Source organism: Pezoporus occidentalis, unplaced genomic scaffold (assembly GCF_034315485.1).
Source record: "Pezoporus occidentalis ecotype Australia unplaced genomic scaffold, CSIRO_AGI_Poc_V1 ctg178, whole genome shotgun sequence".
In the NCBI taxonomy this organism is placed as follows: domain Eukaryota; kingdom Metazoa; phylum Chordata; class Aves; order Psittaciformes; family Psittacidae; genus Pezoporus; species Pezoporus occidentalis.
The window spans coordinates 1-23,247 of record NW_026913618.1 but is presented as its reverse complement, the minus strand read 5'-3'; the positions used below and the strand labels follow the sequence as shown (position 1 = coordinate 23,247).

The 23,247-nt window shown below is 38.5% G+C and overlaps 1 protein-coding gene and 1 long non-coding RNA gene across 4 annotated transcripts in view; one reads left to right on the top strand and one right to left on the bottom strand.

Moving 5' to 3' along the window:
- Window positions 1–20,115, top strand: part of LOC134161657 (BTB/POZ domain-containing protein KCTD5) — a 35,759-nt gene extending 15,644 nt beyond the window's left edge. For 2 of the 3 annotated variants that reach the window (XM_062614696.1, XM_062614697.1), the window contains 2 exons: window positions 5,847–5,972; window positions 13,799–20,115. In XM_062614696.1, the coding sequence (XP_062470680.1) occupies window positions 5,847–5,972; window positions 13,799–13,828 (156 nt within the window). In that variant the 3' untranslated portion in view covers window positions 13,829–20,115. The remainder of the gene's footprint in view (window positions 1–5,846; window positions 5,973–13,798) is intronic. The other variant, XR_009964064.1, reaches the window with a different exon arrangement.
- On the bottom strand, window positions 13,583–23,218 carry LOC134161658 (uncharacterized). Its single transcript, XR_009964065.1, has 4 exons — window positions 22,730–23,218; window positions 22,269–22,378; window positions 21,172–21,911; window positions 13,583–13,903 (listed from the first exon to the last, which is right to left on the bottom strand). It is a non-coding gene; the product is annotated as an uncharacterized LOC134161658 (long non-coding RNA).
- Between the last annotated feature and the right edge of the window lie 29 nt (window positions 23,219–23,247).

Here is a 23,247-nt window from a genome sequence, read left to right as displayed (position 1 = left end):
TCAGTCTGAAAGGTCAGTATAACATCATGAAAATAACATGACAGTAAACTGACTTTACATGAGCAGAACCTTATTTAAGAGTTTACATGGGCACTTAACCATGCAATTGCAAATTTTAAACCTGGGCTGTTGCCCAGCTGTATTCCAGAGTCTAATTTCAAGTATCAAGCACTGTTTCTTGCTGTTGTATAAGTAACATTTGGAATGCAGAATTATTGCATGGGTTTGTAGACTTTCTGGAACTGACTAGGAAATGTGACCCATTGTTAAGGATACCTGAGGTACAGGCAGTATGATGTGATTTCCTGTGTTCATGTCCTAGATAGGTCCAAGTAAATCCCAACATAATAAAATGGGAGATTTTAAACACAAACAACAAAAATCAACAAAAAAAGGATTAATTTTCCTTCCTTCTAGATGTGAAGTCTGACAATTGCATTAAAGGACCTGAAATAAATATGTTTGCAGTCCTGGTCTCAGTCATCAGTGCTGAGTTTACCGCCTGATGTGTATGTATCTTTACAGCCCTTTGCAAATCCTTTGAGAAGGCAGTAGAACAAACACATTATAACTCTAAAAGGTTTAGAGGCCATTCTTACATTCGTGCAACTTGATTTTGTAACAAAAAATTGAGGGGAGGACTTTCGTTCTATCAGCTGTTACTATAACTAAAAAAAAACCAGGAAGACAAGCTTTCCAAGACTTTCCAAGCTTTCTGGTGTGGCAGGAGTTTATCATAGCTGACACAGAAGCAGTAATATTCAAAGTACAAGAATATTTAAAATATAATTTGAGAATAATTGTTATGAAATTTACTCAGTTTTGAAAATCAGACCATCACAGAAAGAGAAGGAAATTGGTAGTCATGAAGTAGAAGAGTTAGTTAATATGGGTAACTCCAGTGCAAAACAAAGGAAGACAAGAGACACTGTTTGTGCAAGTTGGAGTGATTGTCTGTGATGGTAGGTAATACTATTGCTAATTTGTCCTCTAAATGCACTGTACAGATTCTGAATCAGTACTGTTAAATCAGTATAGCAAATCTGTAGAGGCAAGTTATTGAAATGTGTCTGGTTTTGAGAGCTGCCTCAGTTCAGTTAGGCAAGAGAACTGTTCACTTCAAAAGTAAGGTTCCTAAAACTGATCCAACTATTTTGCCCATTCATGGGGATGTTTTTAGCTGTACAGTCATTATTTTAAGATGGGAAGAGGTTCATGTTTTGCTGCTCTTGAGTGACTTAATTTGACCTATTCTCTCAGCTATAACACTTCTGTCATCTGTTTTTCTTAAGTAGACTTTTTTGAAAGGTGGTTATCCTCTCACAGAGCTGCGGACTTATGAAAAAACTGAAGAACTTTTCCTTATTGTCCCTGAAATCATCCCTAAACCTTTCCTCCTTAAAAACAAGCCTGACCCTAGCAAGGCACCAGTAGTCTCTGTCCACCTTTCTTAGGCCAAACTATTAGTTGCTTTTATTTTTCACTTTGCCTCTCTGATGATCATCTCTTATTTTACTTAGAAGTTCAGACTTTATGAGACAGGAACTTCCCTGTTGTTATTTCTTCATCTTTTCAGGAAAATCCTGACCTGTACTGGCACATCAAGCAATAGAATACAAATAACTATAATAATAGTAATATTAATAATTACAAGAATAATATAATAAACAACAACAGCAACAACAACAAAAAAGCTTTCCTTACCTGCCTTTTGGTAGTTACATCCGACAGTCTCTACTAGTGTCAGCACCCTTATTCTATGCAAACAGTGAATGGACCATGATCTACTGAATTTAGGTGATAAGTGACATTGGCATTTTCCTCTGCTTGCTATGACACTGAGGCTCACAGAGGTGCTCAAGTGGGATCATACTGCTTTAGTACGGAGTGTAATGAAACAAGTAATGGAATGAATAAAGCAAGGAGGAAAAATCTGTACATGCATGTATACATGTGTATATATAGTTATACAAATGATATATGCGTCTGTGTATATAGTTATATAAATGATACATATTTATAGTTATACAAATGACAAAATTCACAGTTTCAACTTTTTTTTTTTCTTCCCCTTAAGTTCTTGGTCATTAAACCTCTCTTTAAGTCATTGGTCATTAAACCTCTTGTTTAAGACCCATGAGCCAGAAAGAGTTTGTCTTTTTAGGAAGTCTGAGAAAGTAGTCTGAAATCCTTTTGCTATGCATTGTAATGCATGTTTTGCTGGCCTCAGATTACTCTGTTTTATTGTGGGTTTTGGTTTTTTTTGGTGGGATGGGTAGTGCAGGGTTGGACAGATGCAGGTTAGGGGAGTTTAAGAGTTGCTTCCACTTTATCAGCACCCTTCTTAAAGTATTGCCACCAACACTGGGAACAAGGGGGAGATTTTTGGAATACAAGTGCTAAAATACTGCCTTATTTCTGATCATACTTTCTAACAAGACAGTTCAGTTCTAATCTGCAATCATTTTCCATTGTTTCTTTTTCTGCCATCACCCATATTGTTGCTGATGCTTCTCAAAAACCTACGATGAAGTTTCTGACATGCTACTGATAAAATAATGCAAATAGTAAATGCAGACAATAAATTTTTAGTTGCACACATATGGAGCTGCTTACAAGAGTATTCTGTTGGGAGTCTTGAAGAACTTATTTTTAATGTTGCAAAAGTAACTTCATCTTGAAGGGCACCGACTGATCAGTAATGGCAAAAAGTCATCCAGATGTTTTGTAGTTGGCTAAATCAATAATCCCGTCCAATACCTAGTAATTAGTCAGTCTGCCACGTCTCCTGAACAGACTTACGTGCAAACAATCAACTTATTTGGATTATGAAGCATTAGCGTGGGATATTAGTATCTACCTTGTTGAATGTGTTGATGATTTGGCTACTGTTTGGCTCTTGCATCATATCTGCTTTCAGAGAGGTCATTTATTTTGTTCAAGTGTCAATGAGTAAAGAAGTATTTTTCCTACTGGTAGCTTTCATAGTTACCTGATACCAAGTCCTTGCCATTTTGCAAGAAGAAAACTTGACTGTGTACTAAATCAAATCATCTGCTTGAATTTTATTCTTCAAATCTTTCTTCAGAGAAGCTGTGGCTTCATTTAAATGTGTATCCAACTTTTTTAGTGTTTCCTAGCCTTTAAATGAGTTTAAATTGCTGTTTAAGATAGTTCTACGTATTACCTCAATAATTGAAGCAGTTACTATGTTAGTATTTTTTGTAATTGCTATATAATGTATAGGATAAATTTTATACACTTCAACAGGCTTGGAGCCAATGTATTTTAACTGACTTTTTTTTTCCCCTGAAAACTTATGCATGGTATTTTTTGCTGTTAGGGAAGAGAAGCAACAAATCATCTCTATGTATGAAGTACATCTGGGTTCATTTTCCATCTTTTCAGTGGACTTTCTTAGGCCAACTAATCAACTAGTTACCTTATAGGTTTTGTGATTCTGTATTACGGCGCAGACTGCAGAGTGGAAGATTAGCTGACTTAGTGTCTCAAGATAAATGGTGCCTTTGTATTCCAATGAGGATGAATTGGTGCTTCTGAAGGAAAAATGGAGTTTTGTAACTTCATTGCCTGTTTTTTTTTCTGGAAAAAATTCTCTTTAGCACATTTATTTTTGATCATCCTGTGTTCATTATCGAGTTTGTATGTATTTTGCAGACCCAGAGTGATGTTAGGAGTGGAGAAGAGAGAGAAAGGTTTCTGGTGATCACACCCAGACAGTGTAGTTAAAGTTAGTTTGAGAATGCTGAATCTTGATTGTCAGTACTGTTCATTGAAGGCTGAGCCTTGTATGCTACTGTCAGGGTCCAAAAAATTTGACATCACCTAGGCCTGGCATTGAGTTGGTTCACTGTGCAGGCATACTGCCTGCTGCTCTTTGTAGACGTTGGCTCTGTCTGTGGAGGTGCTTGCTTAGCCGTCTTACCAAGTGCAGGCACATCTGAACATCTCTCTCCTCTCTCCTTAAAAATACAGTGAGGCTTTATTTTCTCCTGGCAGTGCTATATGGAAGCTGGTTTTAACCTAGGTCTATCTTCCACTTTTGTTGGAGGAATAATCTTATCCCTCAGGTACAGATTCTGGACCAAGATTTCGTCTATGCTGCATCTTCCCTCCTTTAACAAGGCTTTTACTCGCCTTGGTACTCTGCTAGACTACTAATGGAAGTACACAGTCTGTTCTTAGACAGATAATGACAGTGTTTCAAGTGCTGTTGCCCTAAAAAACAAGTCAAGCATTTTCTATGGGGCCATTAGCAGGGCACTTTAATGATATAATGGATACTGGGGAGTAGGACACTCTTATCACATGAATATGGTGATTTGGTAGGTTAGATTTAATACAGTTTTGGTAATAACATTTAGATACAGTGTATCTGTGCAACAGGTTGATTTTTAGGCCTTTGATCTGTGTCAGCAGTAATAGCATCATACATTCTTTCGTCATGCTTTTGAAATCTTTAAAGAAATGAACCAGCTATATCTGACTCTATTCTGGCTTGGAAAAGAGGCAAGCTAAGCAAAGGCACTGAGGTGAGACTGACCAGCTTGTAGTTCCATGTGTCTTCCTTTTTTTCCCTTTTTAAAAATGGGAGTTATATTTCCCCGTTTCCAGTCAGCAGGAACTTGATGGAACTGCCGCGACTGCTCAGATATGATGGATAATGGCTTGGCAACTTCATCCACCAAGCCACACACATTTTTGGTATGAATTCTCTCACTTTACAGCGCTGTTTTGGCAGCTGCTGTGCAGTTTATCAGTACATGGTGTCATCACGTTCCCACACCTGTAGGGAGGAAAACAGAGCCTGGCCGCAGGGCCTTCGCTCCATTCCACTCCCCTTCAGTTTCTCCCAGCATATGCTGAGGTCACAGGGTTGCCTGGGGAACTGTCATAAGGTAGATCCTGTGCATGTCAACCATATTCTATCCCAGAAGTAGCAGCTGCATTTTACCCTAAAATTTCTTTAATACTGTCACATAACTTTGAGGATCGGGGGAATGGGAAGGGTGTCTCTAATTCCTCCATTACTCCACAACTCTGTGTGAGGTAAGACAAGTTACATGAAATTTCTGCCGTTTGATAAACACACTGCATACACGGTATAGTACTGGTGCTGAGTATATCCTTTGTGCTCAGTAAATTGTCATTTATCATTCAGTTGAGACTTGTAGAAGCTTGCAAACAGGTCACATTACATTACACATGGCTTCTGCTTGTAGTGCTTCTGTAATTAGCTTCCTTGTAGCAGCACATATGAGTTTCGGATGTTATTCTTGGTGTCCCACCATGCTGTGTCTTGCTGTTTTCTGATCAAATGCAAATTTTGTCTTTGTACCCTCAAAATATGTTTTAATAGAAGTACTGTTATCTGTAAGTAAAGTCGTGGGTATCCCTTCAGGTTAAAGTGCTTCCTGCATGCAGCCATTTACATGTTAAATCCCACCACATCAAGGTACAACGTACAGACTTCTTAAAAATCGACTTTGGAGGGTGGGAAGGTTTCCAGTAAATAACAGAAACGGGAAGAGGCTACTTCTCCGCTGGCCTGCCTCTGTAGCCTTTTCTGTCACAGAACGATCATAACCATTCAATCATTAGTTCTGTAAAAGGTTTAAAAAGAAAAACTATGTTTATCTTCTCATCCGAGTGTCAGTGTATTTGTCAGCATCCAAATGTATTTGCATTGAAGTGGAGAATCATGCTTCAGGCACAGCCAACAGTCTGAACAGTGAGGAGTGTTTGTATTAATGATGAGAATTTACAGTTTGTTTTATGTGGAAATGCAGTTGACTTTTTTTTCCCCTCCCCCCCCAATCTTTCAGCTGGTCAGTATTGGTTCTTCCTATAACTATGGCAATGAAGATCAGGCAGAATTTCTGTGTGTGGTCTCAAAGGAATTGCATAACACTCCCTATGGCACAACCAGTGAACCAAGTGAAAAAGCAAAGGTAAGTTATGAGACATTGGTCTAAATAAATGGTGTCGAATTAGTTGGGCTTCACTAAGTCCTGCTAGGCCTATCTCTGTTCTGGACCATTGTTTAATTGCTTTTTTTCCCCTCACTCATGACTAATAATGTTTCCCTGTCCATTGTATGACTGTAAATGGTACAGTCAGCATGCATTTGTTATACCAAATGGGTTCTTTAAATCCAATAGTCTGCGATATTCCTGATAACCTGTCTTGTTTTTTTTCAAGTATTGGCAGATAATTTGCTGTTTACAGTTGAGAATCTAGGGTTTGTTTCTGAAAAAAATGAATGCTTCCTTATTCTGCCACTGGTTCAGTTGAAAACTATTTTTCTTGCTACACTTCAGCAGAAGAAATCTTACCGTCAAGACTGGAGATTGTAATATGCTGTCTCTGAAAAGCATAGTCCTGTGCAATATGTTACAAAATGAAGGTACTTGTTAGCTTAGGGTTTTCAGGTGTCTGCCCAGTTCTCTTTACTTTCTGTAGCTAGCTTTCCAAAAAGGTTGTAACAGGCACAGTATCTTAGCATTTTGCTCAGTTGTCTTTCAGAGTCTGTACAAGGGAAAATGTAAAAACACAACAGAATAGTAGTAAGGCAGACCAGTTATATATGTAAGTATATGCTTCTCTTCCATGCATATTGAACAGTTTTTATCACTGTATTGTTGCTTTGTATGAGATGACTACAAACCGGATACTTCTGTAGCTTACTTAAAAGCTTTTAATTTAGCATATGTAGATAGGAAACAACTGGTAAAACATCAAAGCTTGCTTTTTCAAGAATAACTTTCGAAGAGAGGAATTTTGAAATAATGTTTAAGAATTGACCTGGGTCTTGGCACTGAGCCCTCAAACAGATAAAGCTTCACTACTTTCTATGCCTTGCGACTTGGTTACATGGCTACATATATGGGGACATTTTTGTAAATTGCACTGCAAAAACACTCCAAGCTTTACGTTGGATTCTTAGTGAAATGATTAATTTATGCTCTTTTGTCACTGTAGAGATAAAACTTCCAAGGAGTTGTAAGGGATTAATGTAGTCAAGGTAAACACTGAACCTGGCTAAGCCACAGCTCACTGTTTCCAATACCCCAGGTCAGGGTCTGCTTTTGCCAAGATGCAAAGTTGACAGGTTAGAGATGCATGGCAATAATTTAGGACTAGGCTATGTACCTGAAATAAACCATGGAACTCTAGAATCTGATAAGGATCTTCGTAAGGAATGATAGCACATCTTCAGGGAACTTCAGAAGTTGCCAGAGTTATACTGCACCCTTAATGGAAAAGAAAATACTGTTAAAATGAAATGATTAAACCCTAAATACAAAAGCTACTTCAAAGGGCAGTACAGCTCTGCAAATTCAGTAGCTCTGAGAGGGGCTAGATCTTCAACCTCTGCATTGAAGTGCTTCTTCGTCATTGTTTCAGAAAAGAGAGCAGGGTGTAATTTGTCCAGGTAATGAATCAGAATTGATTAAGATTGGAGATACAACATTCACTCCTTTTGTCCTGGAAGCGCTGAGGTATTGCTAGCAACTAATAGCAATACTTGAAGAATAATCTTTTCTATCCTGTGTTTCTAGTTGTCCTGGGTTCAGCTGTTAACAGTTCTTCTTCTTAGTAGCTGGTGCAGTGCTGGCTTAAACCACAACACTAATAGATCAAATATTTTTAATAGGCATGTGTTATGCCTGAAAAGAAAAATAGAAAATTATTTGTGGTTGAGAGGCTTCTGACAGTTGTGTTCAGGAATCTTGCTCGCAGCTTGGGAGCTGTTGTCTCAGTAGCTCGATGGTCTTAATGAAGTTCATATGAAATTCTGGTATCCAGTGGTATATACAGGATAATACGTTCATGTATTGGGACTGACTTTCAGAAGCTGTGGAGAAAGTCTTCCTGTTACTTCTACAGCAGGTTGGGTTAGAGAAAGCAAAAAGCTGCCAGTATGTAATTTTTATTGTCAAGCATTTCAATTTTAGTTGATCGTACTGGACTGTCAGAAAAGGAAAAGACATTTTCTGATAGCCCGTCTAATCAAGCTTCACCTTCATTCCTTCTCGGAGACTTCTTTCCCTTATGTTTCTTTTTTTTTTTTTTTTTTTGAAAACAGTTTGCATAGTAAGTTAGTAGTTGACTTCTGTGTAACCTTCAAATACACTTAAGCTAAGGAAATTGATGGCATTTGGGACATTGACTTAAATGGTTCCAGTGGGTTTTAATGGTAGCCATGACACTACTAAAAGCTAACCGATATTCCCGCAAGCATTATTTTCTTTTGTACCACCTTATTGATCTGTCGCTCTTTGGACAAATGGCCAAAGGTTGTTCATAACATCTACATCCAAAGTTTGATTCTCAAGTGCTATCCTTTCCCATCCGTGATGAAGAGTACACGGAGTAAAGGTACCAGCTTTACAGTTTTATTTAACTTTTCTCTATGCTTACGGTCCCTGTTGTTATGTTGCATGGCACTATTGGCTTCTATCTGCTAACTTTAGACATCTGAAAAAGGAAATTTTAATGAAATCTGTGATGTTCCTTCTTGAAATTGTCTGCTGTTGTTCTTTCTTGCGAAGACTGGGAGTCCCAGATAAAAGTAAATAAATGTCATTCACAGGTGCTTCAAGTGTAAGTGGACTGTACTTTGTTGCATCTTTGACTCACTCACAATCTTTTCTTTTCCCTTCCTTTCTCTATACTTGCTGCATGCTGCATGCCACTCAGAGTGAGGATGAAGAAACGGATTACGATATGAATGACTCAGATTAAGTGTAAATGTCATGGTGAGCATTAGCTGCCCCTAGGAATTTACACGGATGCTTTTCTGCCCCATCCAGTTCCTACCCCGCTAGTGCTGTTCTTTGGCTAGTCCTGGTGGTATGTGTGTTTGTGATTATAGTGGTGGCATGGTTAGCAAACATAGAATTCCTGATGTGGATATTGCTTCTTGGACACAGTAATTGGTGTTGTTGTCCTAAGATGTATTGTGATTGGTTCCTTTACAGCTTTGCTGAGCAGAAAAGTTCTTCATGTAGATTCTAGGGTCAGAATTGCTTTTAATTTTCTGTGCACCAGCTTTTACATCAAATATTTTTTTCACATGTAGAGTCATCTGGTAGGAACCTACAGGATACACATTCAGTACAATATCATCAAAGATGGTCGTAGCTGATAATTTTGAAATTAATAGTTTCTGAATCAGGATTGGCAAATATAAGTAAACAATGTGATCTCAGTGCTGCAGTTATATTTATCATAGGAAACAACTGTCTCTGGGGAGGGATCAGGTGCTTTCCATTGTACACCATCTTATTGAAGATCAGGTACTTTAAAAGTCACAAATGGAAGAACACAAAAATTGCATCAGAAAGCACAACTTCTGCAACTTCGTATGTGTCTGCCAGCGCTACTCATATTTATTATACTATTCAGTTTCTAGAAGATAACTTATCATTGAATATTCAGTTAGATGTTTAGTATAGTTGCTTGAGTAGTATAAATTTGAGGTATTTAGCATTGCATGAGATTGAATTCAAGCTTCTTACCTACACACTTGGATTTTTTATCTGTAAACCAGACTTATACTTATCTCTGTAGTTGCTTCCGCATGTTTAAGGAAGAACCTAGGTTATCTTCTTGCTGATGCTAACAGATACTACTGCTGAGATAGAATAAGGTATTTTGCCAAGTCTTCAAGAGTGGCTGCAAGGAACAGGTCAAATCTGAAGCTTTATTGAAAAAAATAAACTGGCACTGTGCTGGAAGTGAACGCAAGATTTTTAAGCTGCCTGAGAGACAAACAGTCCTTAAGATGCTGTTCTGTATGCAGCAGATTTATTTTGTGTGGGAGGAAATAGTTCTCATGTTCTGCTTCCCTAAGAAGCAGTCACACTCAGGCCCCTCGGATATGAGAACGCGTTCAGCAGTGTTTACAGTTTTTAAGTTAACTTTGGATCTGGTGCCCCTGGAGGAAAACCAGAACAGAGCATGAAAAGAAGGAAGATTCTGAACATAGCAGATCTACACCAGGGTAGGGACAGTCTCTAGTACCAATACAGACTGGGTGAGTAATGGGTTGAGAGCAGCACTGCAGAGGACAGCTTGGAGATACTGGTAGTATGAGCCGAGTACACTTGCAGCCCAGGAAGCCAGTTATCCAGAGCTAGCCAGCAGGTTGAGGGAGGGCATTCTTGCCCTGCGCTCTGCTCTCATGAAGACCCGACCTGGAGCATCCAGACTGTCCAGCTCTGGGGTTCCCAGTACAAGAAAGACATGGACCTGTTCAGAGTGGATCCAGAGGAAGGACACAAAAATGGTCTGAGGGCTGGAACACCTCTGCTAGGAAAAATGGCTGAGAGAATTGGGGTTGTTTGTCTTGGAGAAGGGAAAGCCCCAGGGAGATGTCATCGCAGCCTTCTAATACCTGAAAGGTGCTTATAAAAAGACAGAGGAAGACTTTTTACCAGGGCCCATAGCAACAGGACCAAAGACAATGTTTTTAAACTGAAAGTGAGTAGATTTAGATCGGATAAAATGATGAAAGTCTTTACTATGAGGTTGTCCAGAGAAGTTGTGGATGCCCCATCCCTGAAAGTGTTCAAAGTTGGGTTGAGTGGGACTTTGAGCATCGTTTCAAGCATTTAGTTTAGTGAAAGATGGCCCTGCCCAGAGCAGGGGATTGGACCAGATGATCTTTAAAGGCCCTTCCAACCTAAATCGTTTAGTAATTCTGTGATCTAAAATGTGCAGACAGAGGAGCATTATCAGTGAAGTCACCTATTTAGCTAGTAGAGCATGTCCTCAAACAAAAACTTCTGCGCCTGGTTCTGCTGCAGACATACTCTGCAATCCTGGCTACTAGCAGATTAGGAGAAGACCTGCCATAACTGACCTCCCTTAGCTTTGAAACATACTCTCTCAGTATTTTTACTCAGTAACCCATTAAAATCTTTAGGAATAGTCTTAGTAAAGGGTTTTTCAGGAGAGAAAAATAAATAAAAATAAAAGATTAATTTCAAATTGCAGCAGAGTCAGTCTTCCTGTGATTAATAAGTAAGTACGATTTTTGTATTTCTTCTTTGGACAAAGTCACTGCCCATGACTAGAAAGGATCCTTTCACACAGTTTCTGAACACCTCTCCTGAGAGTTTGCTGATCAGAAGTTGTTTCTCCTGTTGTAAACGTAGGTCTCGTAGACGAAGTAGCAATCAAAATGCATTAAAATGTCGCCTGATCTTACAAAATTTTCTACTTCATGTTGGGTTTACTGGCTCAGTAAAGTGTTCACATTTCAGTGCCGGATCTGGCTTAGCTTTCTCTTGTTGTACATGTTCTGAAGCTGTAGAAAACAGTTCTGTTAATCTTGGAATTATCTTTTTATTTTCTAGGAAAGAATAAACTCAATTGTTTCTTTTCAAATTGAACAGATTCACAAAATTAATAGATAAAATATTTTCTGACTGCACAGGTACTTAATTAGCCGTGGTTTTGCCTCTGTTGCAGATGAACTTCCTGGATACTTTTTCTGGGTCAGGCTGTTACCTGCTATGTGGGCATTTACTCCAGCACTTTGTTCACAGCTGTGAGTAACAGCAAATAATCAAAAAAAGAGCTTAAGTATGAAGCATTCATAAAATTAACTCCTGGTATACTTCCCCACCTTCCAGTAAGCCTCAGTTTAGGAATTTTAGCTTCAAGCCTGTATGCAGATCATTGTATGAAAGCTACCATGACTATGATCCCATGAGGAGGTACCAATGTCACTACCTTCAGTAAGCTTGTCTAATCCCTTTTGAATGTGTTATACTAGCAGTGGCTGAGCAATTTTCAGGACCTGGCTTTTTCTCACATAATTCACTTTTATCTTAACTAGTTTCCTATTAAATGCTTTTTGCTTAGTGCACATAGTAAATTATCTTCATGAAATAAGCAATGTTCACATCTAAATAACACGCTAAAGTATGTCATGGCCCATTGAAAACATTTTTCTGTATTTTGGAGATTTATCAGAGTAGCTGCAGTGACGTATGGCTTCGTAACTTCAATAGTACTGAATTTGAAATGAGAAAGCCCTCGGTGAGCACAGGGAGATCCAGGTACTGCAGGAAGTGCAGTGAGCAGGTGATAAAGTGAAGTATTTATTTCTGTTTTTAAGCTTACACTGACCTGTCTCTAAACTGTCCCTGAGGCACACCGGTGGCGATGAGTTCTTTATGAACTCCAGTCCTTAAACAGTTCCATGGAGTTCTGCAAAGGAGGTGAGACCCTACTTGACTACACTATGAAAGACATATTAGGTTCAATGACCTACAAAAGCTGATAGGTTAAATTATCAAGGCTTTAACAATATTAAAAAGAAAACAAATACCTAGATGGTTTTCTAATTCAAACCATATGTGAAACTGCTCTGCTGTGTTAAGTGATCACCCGTTTTTACCTTACGAGCACAAGGACTGAAGTGTTTCTGTGTGTTGTCAGATTCTGTGTGTCCCCTGGGATGGAACGTGCTACTGTGTGCTAGGATCACACTACACTGTATCAGACTACACTGAAATCATCATAGAAGGAAATTCTACATTGAAGACAGCTATGCCATTGTCCAGGGATTGTGCCTTTGCTTCCTGGCAGCTTTTGAAATGAACAGTCCTTTCCAGTAGCAAATGAAAATGAAGTATAATTAGAGATACTTTTACTTACAGGTTAACATTATCAAGTAGTTGTGCTCAGTATGTTTGAAGCTTCTCGTAGTGCTTGATTTGGCTACTGGCATGGTCAGTTCTACAATTTGCTTATGCAGTTCCATAGTGCTACACAGCCCAAGAGTTGAGCTCATTATTGCTGATTGCCAGTCAGTGTACAGCAGCAACATGAGAAACGTTGCTTGGACAGTCAGTACTCCTAAGACATGGATACTTATGCCAACAGCCAAGCAGAATTGAAGCAGAAAAGGAAAATAATGGTCACACTGGAAGTAGAATTACATGGGTTTCGTGTTGCAAAATGCCCTAGACAAAGATTCCTGTTTTTTTCAGGAGTGGGTATTTAGCTTCTGTTAGATTTCAGTCCCTATGTTTAATATATGCCTTTTAAGGTGAATTTTAAACAAACCAACTGCTTTTAGGAAAACAACAAACCAAAACCGATCCTGTACTCACTGTAATGGGAATCTCAGTTCCTTGGTAACAGTGGGAGAATCAAATCCCTTAGACAGAGTTATCAAGTGAGAGCTGGCAGTGCCTGTCAGCTGCCTGACTTGAGCATTTCAGAGGATAATGATGGACAAGGTAGTGCATGAAAAGTTCAGTGTGCTGTGTCCTGTGTCAACAGAAATAACTTTCATGTGGACAAGGATGCCTAAAAAACTTGTGAGATCTTGCATGAGCACATAATGTAATAATATCTAAACCCTGCTGCCATAGTAGTAGTTATTTTTATATAGCTGGTCAATCCAGCAGATAACCTTTGTCTGAATAGCGTAGTAAAAATCTGTGAGGAAATGTAGTTGGTTGAGGTGAAATAGCTTACTTTTTACATCTACCAATCCTTAAACTTTGGTTATATTAATCATACTTAATTCTTAGCCTTGATTTACATCTGTTTTAATGATGTTTGATAGTGGACGTTGCATCTATCGACCTGTCTTTTTCAGCCTTAAAGCACAGACTTCAGGAATATCCTTGAACCAGATCCCTGACACTCTCAGTTTTTTGAAGCAGTCATGATTCTCTTTGACCTCCATGCTTTAGGAATGACATTAAAACGAATTTTCATTTATAGACTTTTCATTGGTCTGTTTCAGATTTTGCAAGAGCGAGGTTCCAGGATGTGAAGACAGTATTGAATGGTGACAATTTTTTCTCTTTTATTCCAAGACACAGTGAATTGTCACACTGAAGAGGCCCGGCTGCAAAAGAAAAAAAAATCTGATTTAGACAATACTCTGTTGATCTGGGTTCAACCATTTTTGCCTATAAGCTGGTGTCAGCTGGCTGAAAGCATTGCGAGATTACCTTATGGGAATAGATGGTGTGGGAGTGTGTGTTAAGTTTTGGTTGTAGTGCATGGTTGTACTCTCCTGTGGGCTGACAGACACTGGTCTTTTGAAATGACCATGCACTCATATTTTCCTCTGAGAGATGTAGCACTTGATGTCTGGTGCTGGATGACCCAATGTTGATCAGTTTGGAGACATTTTCCTACTAATCATTGCAAACATTTAAAGGACAATGTAATTGGTGCTACACACACATTACAGCCCACAAATGCAAATATTTGGGGTCTACATTGTTTCAGAATCAGTGGCAGCCCCAGTTGACTGTGTTATACTGCACATTCCTTATGGCTTTGTGACATACTCTATAATGTAATAACAGTCTAGGAGATCAACTGAAACTAGCATGTAAAAAGTTACACAGCAGACAAGAGGTTTCTCTGAAGGAAGGGTGTATATATTGACTGGATTAATAGCATATTTTAATGCCCAAAGGGAAGACTAAACTCAGAAAATGGCCTTAATCTGAGTTATTCTTGATGTTCCTTCTGTTGAAACAGTCTCTTCCTGCAAAAGTTATGCTCCAGTCTTAACCAGATGTTTGGAAAGGGAATCAAAATTCACTGAAAATGAACAACTGAACATTTTGTTTCTTTTGAGATGTTTGTACCCATATGTGTGTTTGTGCTTTCATGAAATGCCTATAAGCAATGAATTCTGTGGATTGTGATAGACATTTTTCAAGAGCTGGAGGCTGTACAGAAATACGGCTTTCTAGTCCTAGATCCCTCTCTCTGCGAGTGGGGTTAAAGTCAACCTTGAGTGTGAACACAGAATCATCCCATTGAAAAGCTTAAATACATCAGACATTCAGGATACCTGTAACCAACCTTTCTCTTTCTATACTGTTTGAACTATGCAGTTAAAGGACACCGAAAATGGCTGGTGCAGCTTTATTAGTTTGTCCTTGATGAAAGTTAATACACAAGACTGGAGCTTTTTAATACACTATGTTTTAAGCAAAATCTTTAGCACATCTTTAAAACACTTAATGAAATAGTATAAAACTCAGCTTCATTGACTTATGAAAGCAGTGGGAGTTTCAAAAAGCTACAAGATTGTTTTGAATTCTAAAGGTGTTACCGTTTCCGTTGTCAGTAACTTCAGAATTTAGGTGTCTACTCTAGGTAATCCTTTACACAAATGCCTGATTTCCAAACAGCCAGGCTCTTAGCTCTTTGAGATGGTTTGGGTTTTTCTTTTTTTGTGGTTATTCTGGTTGGTTGGTTGGGGTTTTTTGTTTGTTTGTTTGGCTTAGTTTTTGTTCCTTTTTTTTTTTTTAAAGGACTTCTTATACATTGATAAAAGTTTGGCAGAAACGATTTGTAAAAACCATTTCTACTAAGCAGATTAAGCAATGGGCTGAATGTTTTGTCCATGCGTCTAATGCTTGAAAGAGTTTGTAACGCATTTTTCAACTTGGATGTGGTCTGCACAGGAAGCTGCTGGCCCCTCCACAACAACACAGAAAGTGTTTGTCTTTTTTTTTAAGATGTTAAAACTGAATTGAATTTACTAAAAATGTAATTGTGTAGGGGGAAATGTTTATACTTTTATACTTTTTTAGGCACCCATATTCTATCAGCTTGAATTGAGCACTCAAATTTCCCCGAAATAGTAACAGATTATCTTGTGTATCTGAAAATAAGCATAACAGTTGTCTGTGTTAACTGCATATTAAAAACATTTCCTCTGCTGCAGTAGTCACCGTGTTTTTAAGCAGTATGACTCCACTGAATTCTCTGAGCTCCCAAGCTCATGGAATTGCAGCCAACCATGTTTCTTGTTGTTTTCTTGATGTGCTCTACAGAGTAATATGGCATTGGCTGAAGTGGATTTTAATGCCTGAAATACCTGTTTTGCAGTGCTCCTTCTGGATCAACATTTCTGTTGTCTCTCTTATTTAACCCAAAAGAGACAGAATATTTTCTTTCGTACACTGAAATTTTCCAGAATGACAGCAGCAAAGCATGAGTAACAAACTGAGCAAACTGAACAAATGTAGAATATGTAAAAGAGTGGGCTTTTCTAGGTGTATTTTTTTTCCCACTGGAGTATTTTCAGTTTAAAAACATGCTTTTACAGTGAAATTACCTGCAGTCTAGTTTATATTGTGTCCCTGTTGTAGCAAATTTGGGCAAATGAGTGGCTAATCATTTTGCACTTTCTTTCCAATACCTCACAAGGATGTTAAGAAAGAAAAAGAAAACAATTAATAGGCAGGTATCCTGCAAATTATTTAAATATGCTGTTTGAGACCGCCTGAACTAACCACTTTTTTGTTCTTGCTAATGTCATTATTGCTTTAATTTTTGTGAACATGTAGAGCTTTCAGATCAATAGAAGTGCTACCATATGCCTTCTTCAAGGCATTAAGAATTAATCCCTAAGTTTGGTTTCCTTTTATTTGACTATTGTAATTTCAAATAAAGCTAGCTATAGTAACGAGGTAACTGCATGAGAGTCCAGTCTGCATCACCAGGTTTTGTAAACATTGCTTCATCTGTTAAGATCTTGCAGGATGAGGTGATGTACTGATACAGCTTAAACTGGAGTCCTTTGTTTCTTTTCTGTCATTTGAAGAGTAGTTACTTCAAGAGAACTGCCTATGACTATGTAAAGCTGATGGGTTCATAGATGTACTGTGGAAGCCTGTGATGTGAACTCTGGATTTACACAGCTCCTGTATTCTTGAATCAGTATTCTAGGTTAGAATTTAAGATCCTGAGCACAAAGAGATCATAGCAGAAGAAAATAAAGCAGGAAGGAAGAGATACCAGAACATAACAATTAATCAGGGTGACCCCTGATGGAAATGTAAATTCTGTGATTTAACTTTCTAGGCTTTTGCTATATGAATATTCAGTGATGTTCTTTGGTGTGTTGTCCATGGAACAGGAGGTTACTTCAGCACGTCATTTTCAGTGAAATTCCTTAAAGGCTGTTACAAACTTCTTGCAAAACTTGTTTAAAAAACGAGAGGTTCAAATTTGCCATAGCAGTTTCTTGCTTTGAAGAAGCAAGGAAACGAGTAGCATACTGTTGGCCGTAAGCTTCATCAGAGGCTCGTTTTCTGTACTGGTGATGACATTTTTGTATTAAATGCTTTTGACTTCTTCAAGCAGCAATCAAATCAGGGCTTATCTGCAATGAATGAGTCATCCTGAGGCCTCCAAGACGTGAATGGCATCTGGCCCATAATAACTGTCCAAAAGTATAGTCTGACCTGGCAGCTCACATAGTAAATGTGAAAGAGATTATTTTATGTTTTTTTTTTAACCAAAAGACAAGAGGTTACATGGAATTTCCCCTCATTTCCTGTGGGGTCACCATGGATTATGTGCAGTTTGTTATCCTGCAGTAATTTATTGTCTGTCAAAGGCCTGATTGTATTTAAGAGTTTATATTAATTCTCTACTAAACTTTCATCCCTGAGAATCATATACTCAAAAAATCTGGACAATTTACTGTGTTTTTTTTTCCAAACTCAGGTTTCTTGTGATGATGAAGGTTCCTTTTGTCTTTCATTGTAGCATTAGTAACAGATATTTTTTAAGAAACTGAGTTTAAAGTCTCCATCCACCTTTTTTTTTCTTCAAGTTTTCCTTACAGGAGCTGTATTGCTCCCTTTCTAGCAATGTGAATGCACAGTTATGGCTGATTAGAAACAGGGCTGTTTCCTGAAGGTACCAAAATTGAATCGGTCTCCTCTTTCTCCGAGAGAGTTTCATTGGTTGGGCCTTCTTTTCAGGAGAAAAAACGTCTAGCAGATAAAGCAAACCCCCTGACTGCAGGTGTGCTGAGGGAACTGCTGCTCAGGACAGAACCCTGCTCTTTGAATACCTGTTGGTGAAGAGTTGTCAGTCTCTTTTTGAGCTGTACAGCCACCACCAGCAAGTTAACATACATTAATTACAAACTACTATTTTTATTAGTATTAAAAAAATGAGCTTGGAATGCAAAACCGCAGTAGTATCTGGATGAATGAAATGACCTTAGAAACTGGATTATAATGCGTACTGTCCAGTCGTGCAGGTGTACTGGAAAAGATTCCTTCAGAAGTACTGAGACAAAAGTGAAGTACTGGGCTTTTCATGGAGATGAAAGTAAGTGAAAGAGAGCTTGTCCACTTGAGATGCGATAAAATCAGAAAGTGTCACTCTCCTGTTTTATTCTCTCACCACATCAAAAGCATCTTTCTCAAGTTTTTCAAATTAAATTCTTCAATCAGCCCTGAAAGGTGGGGCACTTGCAAAGAGAGGAGATTTTGTTACACCTTTAAAAGTACCTGGTAGCTCAGGACGGGAGGAGTAAAACTTCCTGGCTTAACCCTGCTGTGGTCATGGGACAGTTGTCTTTTCTAACACAACAATTTTGAAATACATACGGGCTGAGAATTCTGCCTGTTGCTTCATTACAGCTGAAACTGCAGTTATTTCCAGCTTGAAGGACAATGTCAGGATCTTACCTGGGTTTGTGTTGTAGAATTATAGATTCTTAAAATAGTGTAAATATTCAGTTTAAAAAAAGAGAGGTGGAAGGCTCTCTGAAATCAGTGGCATATAACTTTCCTTTGGCTCACAACAATCAGGATCTGTCTTTAAAGGCTTCTTACTGAACTGAGGCTTTAAAGGGCTAAGTAGATCTTACTGTTCAGTTTTCTTAAATGAGTGTCAGATAGAGGAACTCTTTCCATTTTCAGTGCAGAAATGCTAAGGGCTAAAATCCTTTCCAGGGCTAATCTGAAGTTCCGGAGACACATAACATTTAAAAAGCAGCTGCTCTGGTTTTCTTTCAACTCACAGACTCCAAAATCATTACAAATGGCTGAAGCAGTTGCAGATATAAGTGTTCATGTATGGTTTGGAATTTCAGTATCCAGGTTGGTCAGAGAAGACAGTACACTTGCCCAGCACTTTGTTATCGCCCGTGCTGAAATCTGACAACTGTCATGAACAGCACTGGTGACGGAGACCTTGAGATGATTCTGCCCCAGGAAATCGTTGCTGAATACTGCATTGCAGCTTAGCTGCCCTTTACTTTAGCAAGGTCTGCTGAGGCATAAACTCAAAGGTCCTGTGAATAGATACTGCTGCAAACATAGTTTTCTGGGCCCATCAAAGGGTTCTTTTTAGGATGTTGTGTGTTAATAACTGCTATAATGAGAGAGACCTTTCAGAAAGTTATTTTGCTACTTTGGGGGTAAAGAGACCTTAGAAAGCTGAGCCTAAATTTTGACCTGACCTGGCACTTGTTGAGATTTCCAGGTCTGGACATCTGAAATGTTAAGAGTTAATGTATTTATGTGCATGATTCTTGCTCCTTCTGAGGATTTTCCAAAAGCTTATGAATAGCTTTACTCAAACTTAACTTGGCTCGTGTACTTGCTAGGATGAAGCGAGTGCCAAGGCACTGTAAGAGAGATGTTGCAGCCTGTCTACCTGAAACTGAAACAAGGTTTCAACAAGGTTTCTACCTGAAACTAAAACAAGGTCACCAAACTGAAGGAGCCTCAAATGGCAACTATTTCCACCTGCTTCCATCCTAAGCCTCATCTGAGCCTTCCTATGGGAGAGCTATTTCCCATGGACTCTCTAAGCCCACCTACCCAATTCTGCAGATGTTATTTGTTTTTTTAAACTCTTCTCCTCCAGAGTCACTGGTCTCAACATTAGCTGTGCATCAGCTGTTTGTGTTAATATCCAAGTGGCCATACTTGCAACGTTATTTCCTGGATAGTGGATTAGCAATAACACTTTATTTCGTGCCAATTCATTATCTCTGAAGTGTTCTTACTGCAGCAAAGTTTGAGTTTTGATCTGGTTTTAATGCTTTTGCATTAGCCAGAACTCTTAGCACAGACATAGACAAGAAACTGAATCCATGGAATTTCCCTGGATAAAAAACTGCTAGGGCTTCCCAAATCATTTGAAGGTGGTTACAGTTAACCATCATTTTTAAAACAAACATACAACTAAAATATGTGTGGATATTTTTTTAACCTCCTTTTCATAACACTAGTGTATTGTAAACTGCATGAAATAAACCTGTTTTTCCCTTTTAAAGTCTGATGTCTTAAATCTTTGTTTTCTAAAACCATTAATGTTGACAGTGACAGCGTAATTTCACTGACATTCCTAGTGTAGTATTTCAGGTATAAAATGTAGTTGCATTTTTGTGCAGTGATTCAAAGCAATAATATTTTTCCTTTGGAAAGGAGAAACATCCTTGTCTGCTGTCCCAAAGACATCAGGAAAAAAAGTCATGTTTATTCAGATTTATATCCACTGGGAAATTAAGGTATTTTTCTTTGCATTTACTGTGACTGTTGCTGGTCATTCTAGTTGGAAATAGTCCCCTCTGGATATACAATCACACAAAAAACGCCCATGTACCAAGTTTTAACCACTTTGCTTACGTTTTCTTTCACACAGCTCCCAAATAACCCTGCCTCACATCTCAGATCTATTTTATAATCCAGTACTTTGCTTTTTAATATAACAGCTTTTGTCTGAAAAATTAAGCTAACTGAAATTGACACTTTGTAATAAGGCCAACATATAGCATAAGAAGTGTAAACAAGAAGCCACTTAGTACATGCTTGCAGCAAAAGTTTTGAAGATAGAAGTGGGTGAAGGAAGTAAATGATTAAGTACCAAGTACATTTTGGTGAAATTATTCAGGCCGTTTGACAGCTCTGCCTTCTACAAGAATAGGAAAGTCCATAATTCAGTATTAGCACTGAGAAGACCACTGGACTGCTTTTACTTTCCAAACTGCGAGTAAGAATTAAGTATGAGAAGCTAAGACCTGTGAGTTCTAAAATCTGAGAGGCTGTACAGTTACATATGAGGTGAATTTCATCTTAACAATATAATCAGTTTTAAATGCAAAGCACATTCTGATATTTCCTTATACATTCCGCAGCTTCGGTAAGATGGTGTCATTTTACTAAAATGATTCAAATTGCATTTGAATTTTACTAAAATAAGTATTAACATCTCTAATCGAAGTTAACTAAACAACATGTGCATCTGTTTTTATCAGACTGTCCTACTAAAAATATTTGCACTTTACAGTCAACCAGCACTACTTTAAATCCAAATTCTTACTATACATACCTGTTGCTTCAAGTGTTTTCATCAGTTAGCAAAAGTGAGAGCATGTGTACCCTCAACCAGAAACCAGTTAATAAAGAGGACATAAACAAGTAAGCCACTAACATCCTGTTTGTATCTTTTATAACATCCAGAGTTTATTTGGAGTCAGCTTCCCTTTCAGTGGGAAGTTTCACTTAAGAAAGATGAAAATGACCATGCAAATTCACCTTTCACTGTGCTGAAGTCTTGCCTGACAGTCAGAAATTCATAGTCTGTATTTATGTGATGTTCCCCAAGTCTGGAATCTGCACTATCACATGAGATAAATCCTGTAAAGCAGTGTGTTAACAGCTTCCCCTAAAACTCACTGCTTTTGGTAATGTCACTGGAATCACTGGGAGAAGTATACAGGGGAGTACATGTTTGTCCTGGTTCTACTATGGGCATTTGCTACTGGCAAAAGATTTCTTGGCTAGAGTAATATTTAGTCTGGTTTGGCATAGCCACTATAGCACTTTAACAATCCCTGCTGAAAGTTTCTATTCCAAATTAGCGCAAAGACGCCACCAGACATTCAAAATAGATTTTCACCAAGTAACATCCTAGTGAGATAGCATCCAGTGACTGTTCAATGAATCAGCCTGCAGCTGGTGTTCTCATGAAGATCTTTGAAGCTCCCCTGTTTCCCCAAGTAATTTGTGATTTCTGGGATGCTTTCTGTACACATAGCTGCTGTCTTCCATCTCTTCTCCAGCACGTAACTAGTTAAAACGAATAAAGAAATTAAGACAGATGCTGCCATAGGTGTGCATGCATTAGGAAAAGAGAAAGCTGGACAGGAGTCCACAGGCAGACAGGTACCCATTCTACATCCTTGTGATACATTATTGGCTAAAGCACAAATGTGAACAGGAACTGTTCATTCCAAGAGAACATAATTACTTTTAAATAATCTACAGAGAGAAGTTAAACGAGGACTTGATGAGAATAGGGCAAGTGGCCCAAGGGTTTGATTTGTTTCCATGAAAGTGCAATCATTGCTTTCATTCTTAAGCTTTTCTGTGATATGCCACTTTTCATATTTCTCACTGCAATAGGAAGATGCTGAAACCACCCACCTTCAAGGGAGGAATTCGAGCCTAAGGCCAGCCCTCACCAGTGGAGGTGAATCCAAAGTCATTTTCAACTCTTTCTCTGCACTTGGCAGATGTTCGATTCCGGGGACAAACTCAAGACCCATCCTGGAATGAGAGTTTTTGTTGATGAGCTATTACAAAAAGGTCTGTGAAAGCTTTGGAAGCAGTTCATCCTTTTCCATCTCTGCTGGCAATAAGATGTTTTATATCATTAGCTAGTTGACATGGATTTGACGTTTAAACAAAGATCTTGTTATGTCAAGCAATATCCATTGCTTTATCAGCTTAAGCCAGAAAGAATACTCACCTTCTGCATGCCTTCTGTAGGATACAAAACCAAAATAAATGTAAACAAGAATATGAATTGTTCAGAGGGAAAAAAAGCCTGGAATGAGCTTGTCCCCTTGGCTAAAAGCAGGAATGGCAACAATTGTAACACCCACTGTCTAACTTGCCTTTAAAGCCCCAAGTGATGAAGATCCCATACCCATGCTCTCCCCGTTAGGCAATCTACTGTTCTGGTATCTTTGCCAGCAGAAGGATTCTACATTGTGTTGGAAGTGGTGATACAAAAAGCAAAAAGGAAATAAAAATTTAAATGGGAGTTTTAAAAGTGAAATAGAACAAAATCCAAACTAAACATCCAGCAGTGCCTAGCTTCATTCTGCCAGCCTTAGGTGCCAGTTGTGACTGATCCCCAGTTGCCTGCCTGGGGTTATGAAGAACCAGAATTCCTCCAGTAGGTATTTAAATGTGCCCAAGATAATCTCAGCTGGTGCCCGCTCACTAGGTGGGATGTTGGGCAACAAGGTTCCTAAGAAGATGAACCATTTTGAACTTCAACGCTGCATAGAACCCAGCTCAATAAACCACTGCAAGGCATGGCCAAGAGCAGGTTTCAGCACTTAAATTGCTTCTGTTTCATTAAAATCAGAAAAAGATGAGAACAGGACGCGACTCA